This window comes from Oryctolagus cuniculus, chromosome 6 (assembly GCF_051225735.1).
Source record: "Oryctolagus cuniculus isolate XC-2025 breed Fujian yellow rabbit chromosome 6, ASM5122573v1, whole genome shotgun sequence".
In the NCBI taxonomy this organism is placed as follows: domain Eukaryota; kingdom Metazoa; phylum Chordata; class Mammalia; order Lagomorpha; family Leporidae; genus Oryctolagus; species Oryctolagus cuniculus.
Genome location: NC_142872.1, coordinates 146,675,075 through 146,687,306, shown reverse-complemented (window position 1 = coordinate 146,687,306; position 12,232 = coordinate 146,675,075). Strand labels below are relative to the sequence as shown.

General features: G+C 34.8%; 1 protein-coding gene across 8 annotated transcripts in view; it reads right to left on the bottom strand.

Moving 5' to 3' along the window:
• The window catches only part of MTBP (MDM2 binding protein), an 88,809-nt gene that overhangs the window by 12,272 nt on the left and 64,305 nt on the right, over nt 1–12,232 (bottom strand). For 6 of the 8 annotated variants that reach the window (XM_051844784.3, XM_002710755.6, XM_089335642.1 and 3 more), the window contains 2 exons: nt 8,679–8,834; nt 4,912–5,007 (listed from right to left, as the gene is read on the bottom strand). In XM_051844784.3, the coding sequence (XP_051700744.2) occupies nt 4,912–5,007; nt 8,679–8,834 (252 nt within the window). Of the gene's footprint in view, nt 1–4,911; nt 5,008–6,584; nt 6,622–8,678; nt 8,835–12,232 lie in introns of all 8 variants that reach the window. The other 2 variants (XR_016235919.1, XR_016235920.1) reach the window with 1 other exon arrangement.

Here is a 12,232-nt window from a genome sequence, read left to right as displayed (position 1 = left end):
TAGACTCCTACAAATGCCCCCAATAAATGAGCATACATTTATTGTTAAAAAGCAAACAACTGAGTCACAGTAGATCTGTGTAAGTGTTCATTTGTTTCTGGAGGTAGATAGCTAGTAGAAAGCAGGACTACTCTTATAAAATGAATCAGAGCCTCGTAACATGTATATAATAAAGCCCTATGTGTATTTAGGCCCATCAGGAAACAGTGCTCAATTTTTAATAAATAATCATAAAGAACATATCCTCTATAAATTCTATAAATTCATGTGTCATTAAAATTTTCTGCAGTAAATGGAAAACAACAAAAATTGTAGGGAGATGAGACAGAATAAACAAATATTTTAATAATTAAAACACGGTGATGTGCTGAACACCTGAGCCAGCAGTTAAAACAGAATTATTATAACTTATTTAAATTAGAGCTTCAATGAGTTTAAGGGCTGCAGGGGTAAAAACGTGGGCACCCTGCGGGAATTCTGGTCATGCAGCAAAGACAATGTTACTTCTAGTATATTTGCTCAGCTGTGATCACTTTTTCATCATAGTAATAACACTATTTACTGCTTTTAACTATCAGATTCAAGTTACATGCAAAAGAGCTAAAATGCATGTATTAGGAAACCCCAAAATTCTTACCAAAACTAGGGAGACACTGTTGTATAGTTGACAAAAGTTTAAACTTTTTTTTGAAACACGAGAGAAAATAGTAGAAAGCTCAAAAATTGAGAAGGGAAACCAAGTCTGTATTGTTCATACTAGAGCATTCACAATATTTCCTAATATTGACAAAATTATATCCTGTAGAATAAGAGTCAACCATCAGGGAAACTTAAAACCAAATAATAAAAGCGCTGTTTCTGAAAACAGAGATAATGTTTTAAGCCTAGTTATAAAATCCAAAAGGAGGAAACAAAAATCTTATTAATCACATTTTCATATAGAAGCTCCCACTTAAACTTCATTAAGGTAAATTTAAACAAAACCAAATTTTATAATCAATGCACAAAATGGCATGTAGCTAAAGATATAAATCATCTAAATAAAAAGGTTTACCTAATTTTAAGACTAAGACTAAGTGGGAAATATCCCTAACATTTTGATGTTAAACAGAACAATAATCTTCTCAAACAAAAATCTTCTCAAGCCCTTTTGTTATATATCAGAAATAAAAAGGTGGAACAAGTGGCATTTCTCATCTTCTCACAGAAGTTGTCTCTGCATTGCCTATCTGTTCACTTAAATAGCTTAAAACTCTTATCTGAAACACTGGATTCACATTAGCACTTCATACAGGACTTTCATAAATGATTCATTATTGGATGCTATACTACCTATTGTTCACATCAAAGTCCTCAAATTCTTCAACTTTTTTCTCACAGATGTGGAAGGTTGTTGCATGTACTGATATTTTGTTCCCTGGTTTTATACAGTAGTAGAGTTTGATACAGATATATCACAATTTATCTATTCTCCTATTGATACCTGCCTAGGCTATTTGCAGTTTTAGGCTGTTACCAATAAACTGCCAAGAACATTTTGGTATAAGTCTTTTTATAGAGATATGCCTTCACTTCTCTTGGGAAACTACCTAACATTAGACTTGCAGGGACCTGGGGCACAAGTATGTTTACTTTTATAAGGACCTGCCAGATTCTTTTCTGAAGAAGACCTCTCTCTTTATACTCCTACTAACAATGCATGCAAGTTCTGATTGTTCCACATACCTGCCAATATTTACCTCCCTTTTAAATTTCAGCCGTTTTAGAGGCTGCACAGAATCTTTATAGCTGTAATTTATTTAACTAAGTTAGACATTGTTTCCAATGTTTCTCATTTGAAATAACACAGTAGAAATATCCTTGCAGAATGACATCAGTAATTTTTTCACTAAGCTGAATTAACCAATCAGATATTGCAAATTTTATATAGCCTTTGGGAAATTACAGCCCTCTAAAAATTTACACTCTTATGAGGTGAGTTGCTCATGTTCCCTCACCACTACTGGGTTTTGTATTTAAGATTGATTGGCAATTTTATGAGTGCAAAAGTGATCTTACTGTTGCTTTTGATTGAGTCTCTCTCTCTCTCTCTCTCTCTCTCTGTCCCACCCCCTTCTTTTAATTGAAAAGCAGAGTTACAGAGAGAGACAGAGACCTTCCATCTGCTGGTTCATTCCCCAAATGGCCACAATGGCCAGAGCTGGGCAAATCCCTACTCATGAGCCAGAAGCTGCTTCTGGATCTCCCATGTGGGTCCGTGGGTCCAAGGGTCCAAGGGTCCAAGGGTCCAAGGATCCAAGTACTTGGGTCATTCTCTGCAGCTTTCCCAAGCACATTAGCAAGGAGCTAGATGGGAAGTGGAGCAGCCAGGACTCAAACAGGCACCCACATGGGATGCTGCCAGCTTCACAGGTGGCAGCTTTACCAGCAGGTAAAGTGGCTGACATTTTTTTTTTTGTTCGCTCGTAAAGAAAAGCAAATTTTCATGTGTATGTATCATCTGTGTTTCTTAATAAACAAATGGTTCAAAATTTTGCCACCTCTTCTACAGGGGTATTATCATATATCTTACAGATTTGTTAAGCATTCTTTAATTATAAAGGAAGTGTGCCTTCTCATTTATGTTAAAAATAATTTCCCCAAACAAATGCTGAACTATTAATCTTGTTTTTGTTAGCTACTGAATATTTTTACATAAGACAATTCTATTATCCTTTCCTTTTTTGGTTTCATCTTTTGATAGAATGAATAAAAAAGCCTTTGCTACCCTTAGAACAAATTTCGTTCTATGCTATATCTTTTAATTAATTAATTTATTTGAAGGGGAGCATGATAACTGAAATTATGATAGTATCATAAAAATGCTTTCTGGTTGTATGATAAAACATATCTTATCCTTCAGGGGAAAGGTTTCTTACTAGATAAATTATAAAATTATTTAATAAAGAAGTTCAAAATTGAAAAGAATTATACTGAATATTCAATTATTTCAGGAGAACTAAAGCCTTTACAATATGCAATCTTCCCAGAGAAATTAGGCATGTTTCCCATAAAAAATCAGCATTGCTTTTATGTGTCTTGTTTTTACAACTCATTCTACATTTCTTGCTAAGATTATTTCTAATATTTGTAGTTTTATTTGCTATTTTGCATGGATCTTTTTCATTGTGTTTCAAAGTAGAAATGGCTGATTTAGGAAAAAGTTATTGCTTTTCACATGTATTTTATTATCTGCCACTTCACAAATTCTACCACTACCAACAGTTTTCAGGTCTCTTATCTGCCAAAATCTTGGTCTCCTTTTCAATAGCCAAAACTCCTTCAAACTCTTTAGTTTTCCTTATTTTAAGTTACTACTAGAACATAAAGAAAACTGGTGTGGGGAGGGGTGCTGTGGCACAGCGGGTAAAGATGTACCTTGCAACACAGGTATCCCTACGGGCATTGGTTTGAGTCCTAGCTACTCCACTTCCAATCCAGCTCCTTGCTGTTGGCCTGGGAAAGCAGGCCCAAATGCTTGGGTCCCTGCATCCACATGGGAGACCCAGAAGAAGCTTCTGGCTCCTGAGTAGGCATTGGCCCAGCTCCAGGCTTTGAGACCATTTGGGAAGTGAACCAGAGGATGGAAGACCTCCTCTGCCTCTCCCTCTCTGTAACTGCTTCACAAATAAATCTTTTAAATAACCGCCCCCCCCCCCAAAAAAAAAAACTGGTAGCAGCAGGTATTTTTTCCCTTGCACCTGATTTTAATGAGCTTGATTTTATACTTGAAAATAATGACTAAATATTTTCTCTAGTGATGAGTTTCCATAAATATTGTTTAAATGAACTAAATCCTATTTAAACAAAACAAGGAACCTGCACATTCCTAGAATGACTTGCTGCTTGCTCTTCCATTGTTTCTTCAATTGCATCACCACTCATCCAACACACCCAAACTCTACCCTATAGAAATGCTCATCTCCTTTCTCATTTCCCTCATCTAAGCAGACTCCTTTTGGGTTTCCTGGATAGCACTTAGTCACCTTCCTATTTTCATTGTATTGATGGTATCTTAGTCCCTTAACATCTTGCCAGAAATATTTTAATTCAATTTATCAAAAACATTTCTTTCAACAGCACAAATCCTCAAAAAAGACACATTTCTTTCAATACCACATAATCTCAAACATTGAAACAAAAGGTTTATGACCAACTCAGAAATAAAAGTCAATCCCTTTTCTATGTCAACAATGACTTTCATAAAGTGATTAAATCCATCATAGTATAAACTTATTACAAAATAAGGAGTATTCAAAAATAGCTGTGCTATTTCTTCCTTCTCAAATCTGTACCTCTGTGAAAAATCAGGCCATTTCCTATTCTCGTTTATAGAAGATAAACAAAAATATTTTGTGAAATGAGTCACTGAGACCTTGAAAATTTATCATAAAATATATATTTTTCCACTTCTACTTCTTGTCCTTATGAAAATGGTAGATGTGCAACTGACCTCAGAAACTGCAGAATCCCTTAAAATTGTATTCAAAATGGTCAACCGAAATGATATCAAAATGTACCTATAATTAACACTTTGGAAACTGGGACACATTTCATCTAAAAATTTCTAAGCAATTACAATGAGCAGAGAACATTAATGTGACCTCTGGTATAAGAACACATTTATAATGAAGGACAAAAATAATTTTGATCAAAAAATAATAGCAATAATGGATTATTTAAATGATGAAAAACTGATGAATCAAATTTTTCAATAGTGGACAAATTTTTGTGTATGCTCTGCTTTGCTTTTTGAAGTTTTTGACATACTTCCCTTTGACTCTCAATTTCTATCATTTATTAGTTTTCCACTCACATGAGAGAAGTTATACCAACTGCACACAGAACTATAAAGTGTAAATAAAAACTTACTCAATTCCATGATAATGACATACTGAAGCTTTTTCAAAAGGTAAGATCCGAAGTGTCCGAGGACTAAGCTCTGGTGTCAAAACAAAAGTCTTCTCCCTGAAATTAAAAAAAAAAAAAAAAAAAAAAAAAAAAAAAGTTCACCTAATGGCAAATAGTTAAAGTTTCTAGATAAATGCATCTGACTTCCACCACTACAATTGAATTTTGTATGGGATAAAAGTTAAGGTAACCCCGAAAGCCTAACAGGAGATGAGGCAAAGTTAGGCTTGTGGATTCTGTCATTTACACTGTACCTCAGTTTTAGGAAATTAGGATTTTATTTATCAAACAGAACTATTCTTGGAAATGGATACACCAAGAATGGAAAATGATGTGTAATGGAAACTCAAGAATTTTATTATTCCTAAAACTTGTTTTTCTTTTTCTTAGTGGAGTGTACTACCACATTTAGATAAATCCTTTTTGGCAAAGGAATAAGGTCAACTTGAATCTTTGGTAACAAAACAAGTATTTACTTGCTACTCTAACACATGAAGGAGCCAGATCTTTCTTTGCCTGAAAATGTAGTCATCTTGACTTCACTTTGAGAGTCAGCAACTTTTTACATATCAAAGGGCAGACTGCTGAATCCAGTTATCCTTCTCACTTAGGCTTTCAATCAGAAGGTATGTTAGAGCTAATCCTATGTCATGCTTACACAAAATACTATGCTCAACACCTTCCACACCCAGGCCTACAGGGGTATGCCAACATCTGGAAAAGATAAAACTCTCTGGTTCTGATAGCTGCCTTCCTTCTCTGCCTGAATTGGGAATCACTGTTCTGATTCAATGGGCCCTGAATGGACCATGGTCCTGAAACTCAGAACTTGTTAGATGGCAATGAGGGAGAATTTTGCAAGCATTACATAGTGGGCAGAAGAAATATCAAGGTAAGTTCTGAACAATTAGATGGGATATGTGGAAAGGTAAGTAAATAGTAGAGTACCAAGAATAAATTTGCCATCATATTTTTCTCCTGTGGCGTTAGTAATGAAAACTGTTTAGTTTAGGGTACTATAAGCCTCTGAAATTTTTACAGTAAAATGTAAAACATCTGTCAATTAGCGAATTCTATAAAACAGACTTTATTTTTTTGGGATAAAGTGTTTTTTTTTTTTAATTTTATTTAAGTTATACAAGTTTCATATATTTCATACATAAAGATTTAGGAACAAAGTGGCACTTCCCCCCCAACCTTCTTTCAGATTTCCACTTTTATTGTTTACAACGATCCGTTTTCAGTATACTAAATGATCATATAGTTAACCCTGCTCTAAGTAAGAGAGTTCAACGAATATTATGAAGAGGAAAAAAAAAAAAAAACAAAGCACTGTTCCTCAATGGAAGAGACAAGGGCTATAAACAATCATCAATTCTCAATATGTCTATTTCACTCCAATACATTAAATTTTAGGTACTCTGTTACCTTGCATCAGGGAAAACAAGAGTTTATATTTTAATTCATCCATTCAAGGCATTTCATGAAAAGTAAAAACAGTACTACAATCACTCCAATATTTTATGGCTCTAACAATGAATAATAATTTTATAATAACAACTTTAAATATTTTACTACTTTCCTTTACCATGTTGTCTTCCATTTCTCATTTCAATCTCTCTTAGTAACTTTACCTTGTTTTGGTTTAATTTCCCTCATAAGTGGTTCTTTCTAAAAAAAAAAAAAAAAAAAAATTCAAGGCCAGTGCTGTGGCTCAGCAAGCCTCAGCCTGCAGCGCCAGCATCCCATATGGGTACTGGTTCTAATCCTGGCTGCTCCACTTCTGATCCAGCCCTCTGCTAATATACCTGGGAAGGCAGCACAGATGGCCCAAGTCCTTGGACACCTGCACCCAACATGGGAGACCCAGATGAAGCTCCTAGCCCAGACCCAGTCATTGCAGCCATTTTGGCAGTGAACCAGTAGATGGAAGATAGATTCTCTCTGTCTGCCTAACTCTTCCTCTCAAGTAAAAATAAATAAATAAAAGAAACATTTCAATAAATGTGTGTTTTGTCAACATATATGCACGCAGGAGCCATGCTTGCTTTTTGTGGTTCCTTTAATAAGAACATGTAGGTTCCTGTTTAACTGCCAGGAAAGCTCATCCTTCAACATTAACCTTAACAGAAGACACGTGTGATAATGATGCAATTCTGCACTAACATAAAAGAACCATATCAGATTTTCCTAAATAAATCACTTGGAAACTACATTAAAAAGTAACCACATTTCCCCTATACTGCACCTTGAAAGATACTCTAGTCAAAAAGACTACAATCCACATAGATAAATAATTCAGTTTCACAGACCCATCTGACTCTGCCAGTTCCTACTTAATGATTTGAAAGGACTGCAATCCAACAGCTTAAATAGCCGAAAATCTGTATGCTTCTTCACTTTTTTGATTTCCACAAAAAGGGTTATTAATCCTCCAAAGCTATAAGAAAAGGCAAATTACTCCAAAATTATATAATTTTGATGTTATTATGATCATTAAGTCATTAAGTCCCAGAGTTATTAGGACACTTGCATTTCCAAAGTGGCTCTCTTCCTCTTTTTCTAGCAAACATGCAAACACTATAATGCTCTAAAAATATTTTTGAGATTTAACTACTGTCAAATAAATCCTTTCGGAATTTCATCTTTAAAATCAATATTTATCACAGTGTAATTCAAAACAAGTTTTGTAAAAGTGATTTAAGTGCTCTACAATTTAAAGTCCTTTGGAAGGTTTTCAAAATAATGGAAAGGCAATTAAAAAAGAAACTGGGGTAATGAGCAAATAATTCAATTCTCATAAGTATTTGGAATCACAATTTTATCAGTAATTTAGTCAGCTTCAGCAGTATCCAGCATTTATTAACTAGTAACTCAGTGGAACTTAGTGGAAGTTGTCTAAAAAGTCAAATTAGCTGTAAATTATTCATGAAGACACTGAGTTCTTACTTGGTAGTAGTTTAGTTTCAAACGCATTTTTATTGCATCATCTCATTCTTTTCAGTTGAAAGGCCCATGCTTTTTGCTACAATTAGGCATGACTGACAATGATCACGCCAAATTTTCACAAAAGCAAACCAGGAAAGTAACACAGAAAAGATTGTTTTAAAAATTTACAAGTCAGACTGGCGCTGCGGCTCACTAGGCTAATCCTCCGCCTAGCGGCGCCGGCACACCGGGTTCTAGTCCCGGACTGGGCGCCGGATTCTGTCCCGGTTGCCCCTCTTCCAGGCCAGCCCTCTGCTGTGGCCAAGGAGTGCAGTGGAGGATGGCCCAGGTGCTTGGGCCCTGCACCCCATGGGAGACCAGGAAAAGCACCTGGCTCCTGGCTCCTGCCATCGGATCAGCGCGGTGCGCCGGCCGCAGTGCGCCGGCCGCGGCGGCCATTGGAGGGTGAACCAACAGCAAAAGGAAGACCTTTTTCTCTGTCTCTCTGTCTCACTGTCCACTCTGCCTGTCAAAAAAAAAAAAAATTTACAAGTCAAATTCCAACTTTTTCTTTAAAAGATATTGTCCTTTGTATACCAAGTAGAAGCTAAGGTATTCCCTTATAGTCAATATCACAAAACAACTGTAGGTAAGGAGTAAGGCCAATTGTAAAACACTAAGATCAAACCAATGATTTTTGCCTCAGTAGCATACAACATCAATTAACTAAAGAGTGACAATGTTATTTAAAAATGACTTGTAAAAAATTAACTGGAAATTATTTTAAGTTTCTAACTTACCCTTTTTGAATCTGTAAAGGTTGAAGATCTCCCACTGGCAAACCATCAGAAGTAAAGTGTTTCAGCAATTCTTTAGCATCCAATAATGTGCTTGAATCTCGTGGACCCTCTTTGTGACCTAGCAACTGTTCAGCCGAACGGGGCAATGAACTAGTTCTGGAAGATGTTATGGGGATTTATTAAAAGTGCATTCGAATTCACCATCGTCAGGAAACAGTGATATGAGCAAACACCAAAAAAAAGCACCAAGAAATTGAATAATTATACATTTAGGAAAAAAAAGAAAGTAAGATCCTACCAAATCATTTAATTTCAAACTTTTTAATTTGTAGGTCGCGATGAAACTTGTCATTACCATTTCAATAATTCTACTTAAATAATAAGATAATTATTTATAAATGATGACATATTATGCATTCTGAATTCTTGTATGTTCCAAAACCCCATGATAAAGAAAATTTTAAGGGCAGAAACTCAATGTTCCAATTTTCTGTGAACTTGAAAGATTAAGTACAACCAGGAAATGAGGCAGTAATTGGAATTCTCTCCAAGATCTGTTACAGCCATGACTGTGACTTTCTGAATATGCACTGAATCATTATGATACCTGAAATATATACAGGACTTTATATTTTTCAAACTACTTTACATACAGTGTATTCTTGATCTTCACAAATTTGCTTAAAAAAGATGGAATAGATCATTTCAAAATGAAGTAAACCCATAAATAAGCACTTTGTAAAGTAAGAATCATTACATCAAACCTAAATACAATCATTATATTTCTTATATACAGATACTTAGATCCTGGGTGACCCAGCTATTTAAGTGAGAGGCAAGATTAGACTGACTTCAAATTAGGTGCTATTTTTACTTAATGCATAAACCAGAAAAGTTCACAGAAAGTTTTAAAAATTGGAGAGAGAGAAATACAAATAGTTTGGCTTTAGGGAACAGTAACAGTTTTATTAAATCACAGGTCCCCAAAGTTCTGCCACAATAGCACAAATTAAAGTTTTCAATGCCTATACAGAAAAATAATTTCCTAACTTTATATAAATTCAACTATTTCGCGATCACTTTATTATTCAAGTTAGGCATTTTTACTAATCACTACATGATTAAAATATGGGCCACACAGTTTTAAATATATATTTCTATATACTGAGGATCAGTAACATAGTAACTGTCCCTTTCCCCTACTGATTTATTTTTAAATAAAAAATATAAATCCAATATAAAGAGTTAAACAATACTCAAATATTTTCTTTGGCCTTAATATTCCAGGAGGGCAGGAATTACATTATGAGTTTAATTTAATTTCTATATTGTTAGTCTCTAATAATGACTCACAAAGGTTTCTTAATGAATATCACTCTCAATCACTTTGGAGGCTAGATGCAATGGGGAAATGTACAATTTGCATTTATATAGAATCCTGAATACAAGGATATCAAAGCAATTTAAAAGTTCTGCTTATGATAAATTATACTCCCAAGATATGTCATAGGTTAAAAAAAACACTGATAATATTTTGCTCAGTGTTTTCAAGCTTACTTAGTAGTTTTTCATATATTCTCATTAAATTTTTATAACTTCAGACTAGAACCAGAATTGTTATCCCTATCTTAAAGATGATACAATAAACACACACTATAGGTAATTGAGTATTCCTGAATCCAAATTCTTATGACTTATGAACTCTATAATGACGTTTTATTCTTTAGTAAAATTTATTTTAATACAATAAATTATGAAAATATGCAACCTTTTACCTCAATAATTTGGTAGTATTTCCTCATCTTTTAAAGTGCTCACAAGTATATACTGCACATTCACTTTACAAACATCATTAAGAAGTACCAAAAAGAGCCCGCTATAATTTACAGACCCATAATCACTGTTCAGAATATAGCATATGGGAATGACTTAGGAGCAAGAAGGTGAGAGGAGATAATACATCAACAGAGAGCAAGGTGAAAAGATAGAAGAAAACATGTTTTATGAAGGAAGTGATAAATAATACAGTCCCTGGGGTTCAAAGCAGGAAGATCACATGGTGTTGCAGTATTTGTAAAAAAGGCTTAAGAGAAAGGTGATATTTGACCTGAATCTTGAATTACAAACAAGCTTCTAGTTTAAGCAGGTATATTACACATAAACATTAAGCTCCCCACTCAAACAAACTGACATTACCACGTTGAAGTACCAAAAATTAGGTTCATAATGAGTTGAGAAAAGGAGGAAGAAACAGTGAGCCAAGAGTTAAATGGATTTCAAAAAGGGATAAACATTAGCAAGTACCTCAAGAAGGACTAGGAAGAAAGTTATCAAAACAAGGTAGAATCTGTCTTCTTCCCTTACTACAAAGTAAAGGTGAGACTAAATTTGGGGTTAGAGTGGCAAAGGGCACAAATCAAGGCAATAAATTTTAAGAATCTTAAAGATTGCTTAACAGACAGGTGTTAAGAAAATATCACCTTCCCACAGTCCACCATACTCTCTCGCTTCTACCTCCAAGTTAGAACCAAAGAAACTGCTCTCTAAGGATACAGAACAATGTCCTCGTGTCAGCAGTGATGGCCAGGAAAAAAGCTCCCCTAATGTAGTGCTGGGTGAAGGGCCAAGGCAGCCTGATTGTAGATAACTAATGTATGTCCTGAAATGCCCTAAAGTGAAGCCTGCCAAGTACACACTGCCCTTCCTCTCCCTCTTCCAACATTAATACAGCTGGAATCAGGCAGGGAACAGGGCTACACATGTGGAGAGAAAGGACATATCCACTGCTGATATAAAATCAAGCAGAAGAACAGGAAAAAAAAAAAAAGTACGAGGAATTAAAAAAATGGCTAAGCCAAAAATTTTAACAAAAAAAAAAGGAAGCAAAAGTAAAAGAAATATTCCAGAAGATAGAGCAGAAAAGAAGAAAGAGATTTATTAACAGAAAAATCAACAACAACAAATGAAAAAAAAATGAACAATAACAAAGCAGCGTGTTCAACATTTAGTTAAACAGGTATTTTAGAGATAGAAGAAAAAGGGAAAATGGAGGAAAAAAATTCTTGAAGAAATAATAGGACATTTCTTAGAACAACAAAAAAGTCCTCAAACTAAAGCATCCCAAACCATGGTCACATGCAATTTCAATACATGAAGGAAAACAGAAAATTCTAAAAGTCTTAGAAACAATACAATAACTACTAAAGAATAAAAATAAATCTGGCATTAGATTTCTTAAGATGTGAACTGAAAAATATATGGAAATCATATATTCCTTTCCCCTTCCCTCCCCTCCCCTCCCCTTCCCTCCTCTGCTTTCTCCTCATGGTCTCACCAAGTGACTTCCTCTACTGTCATGTATTTAAAAATTCCAATAATGACTGCAAGTGAAATCAGCTCTCTCCTCTATTTCACTTGGTATTTCCCCTTGGGCAATTCATAGATCAAACTTAGTATTCTTAGAGTAGAATTCTTGAATTTTTCTTTCCATAGCTGAACTAACCCCAACTTTCCACCAGTATTCCATATTTTAAGTGAGACCACCACTCATGATG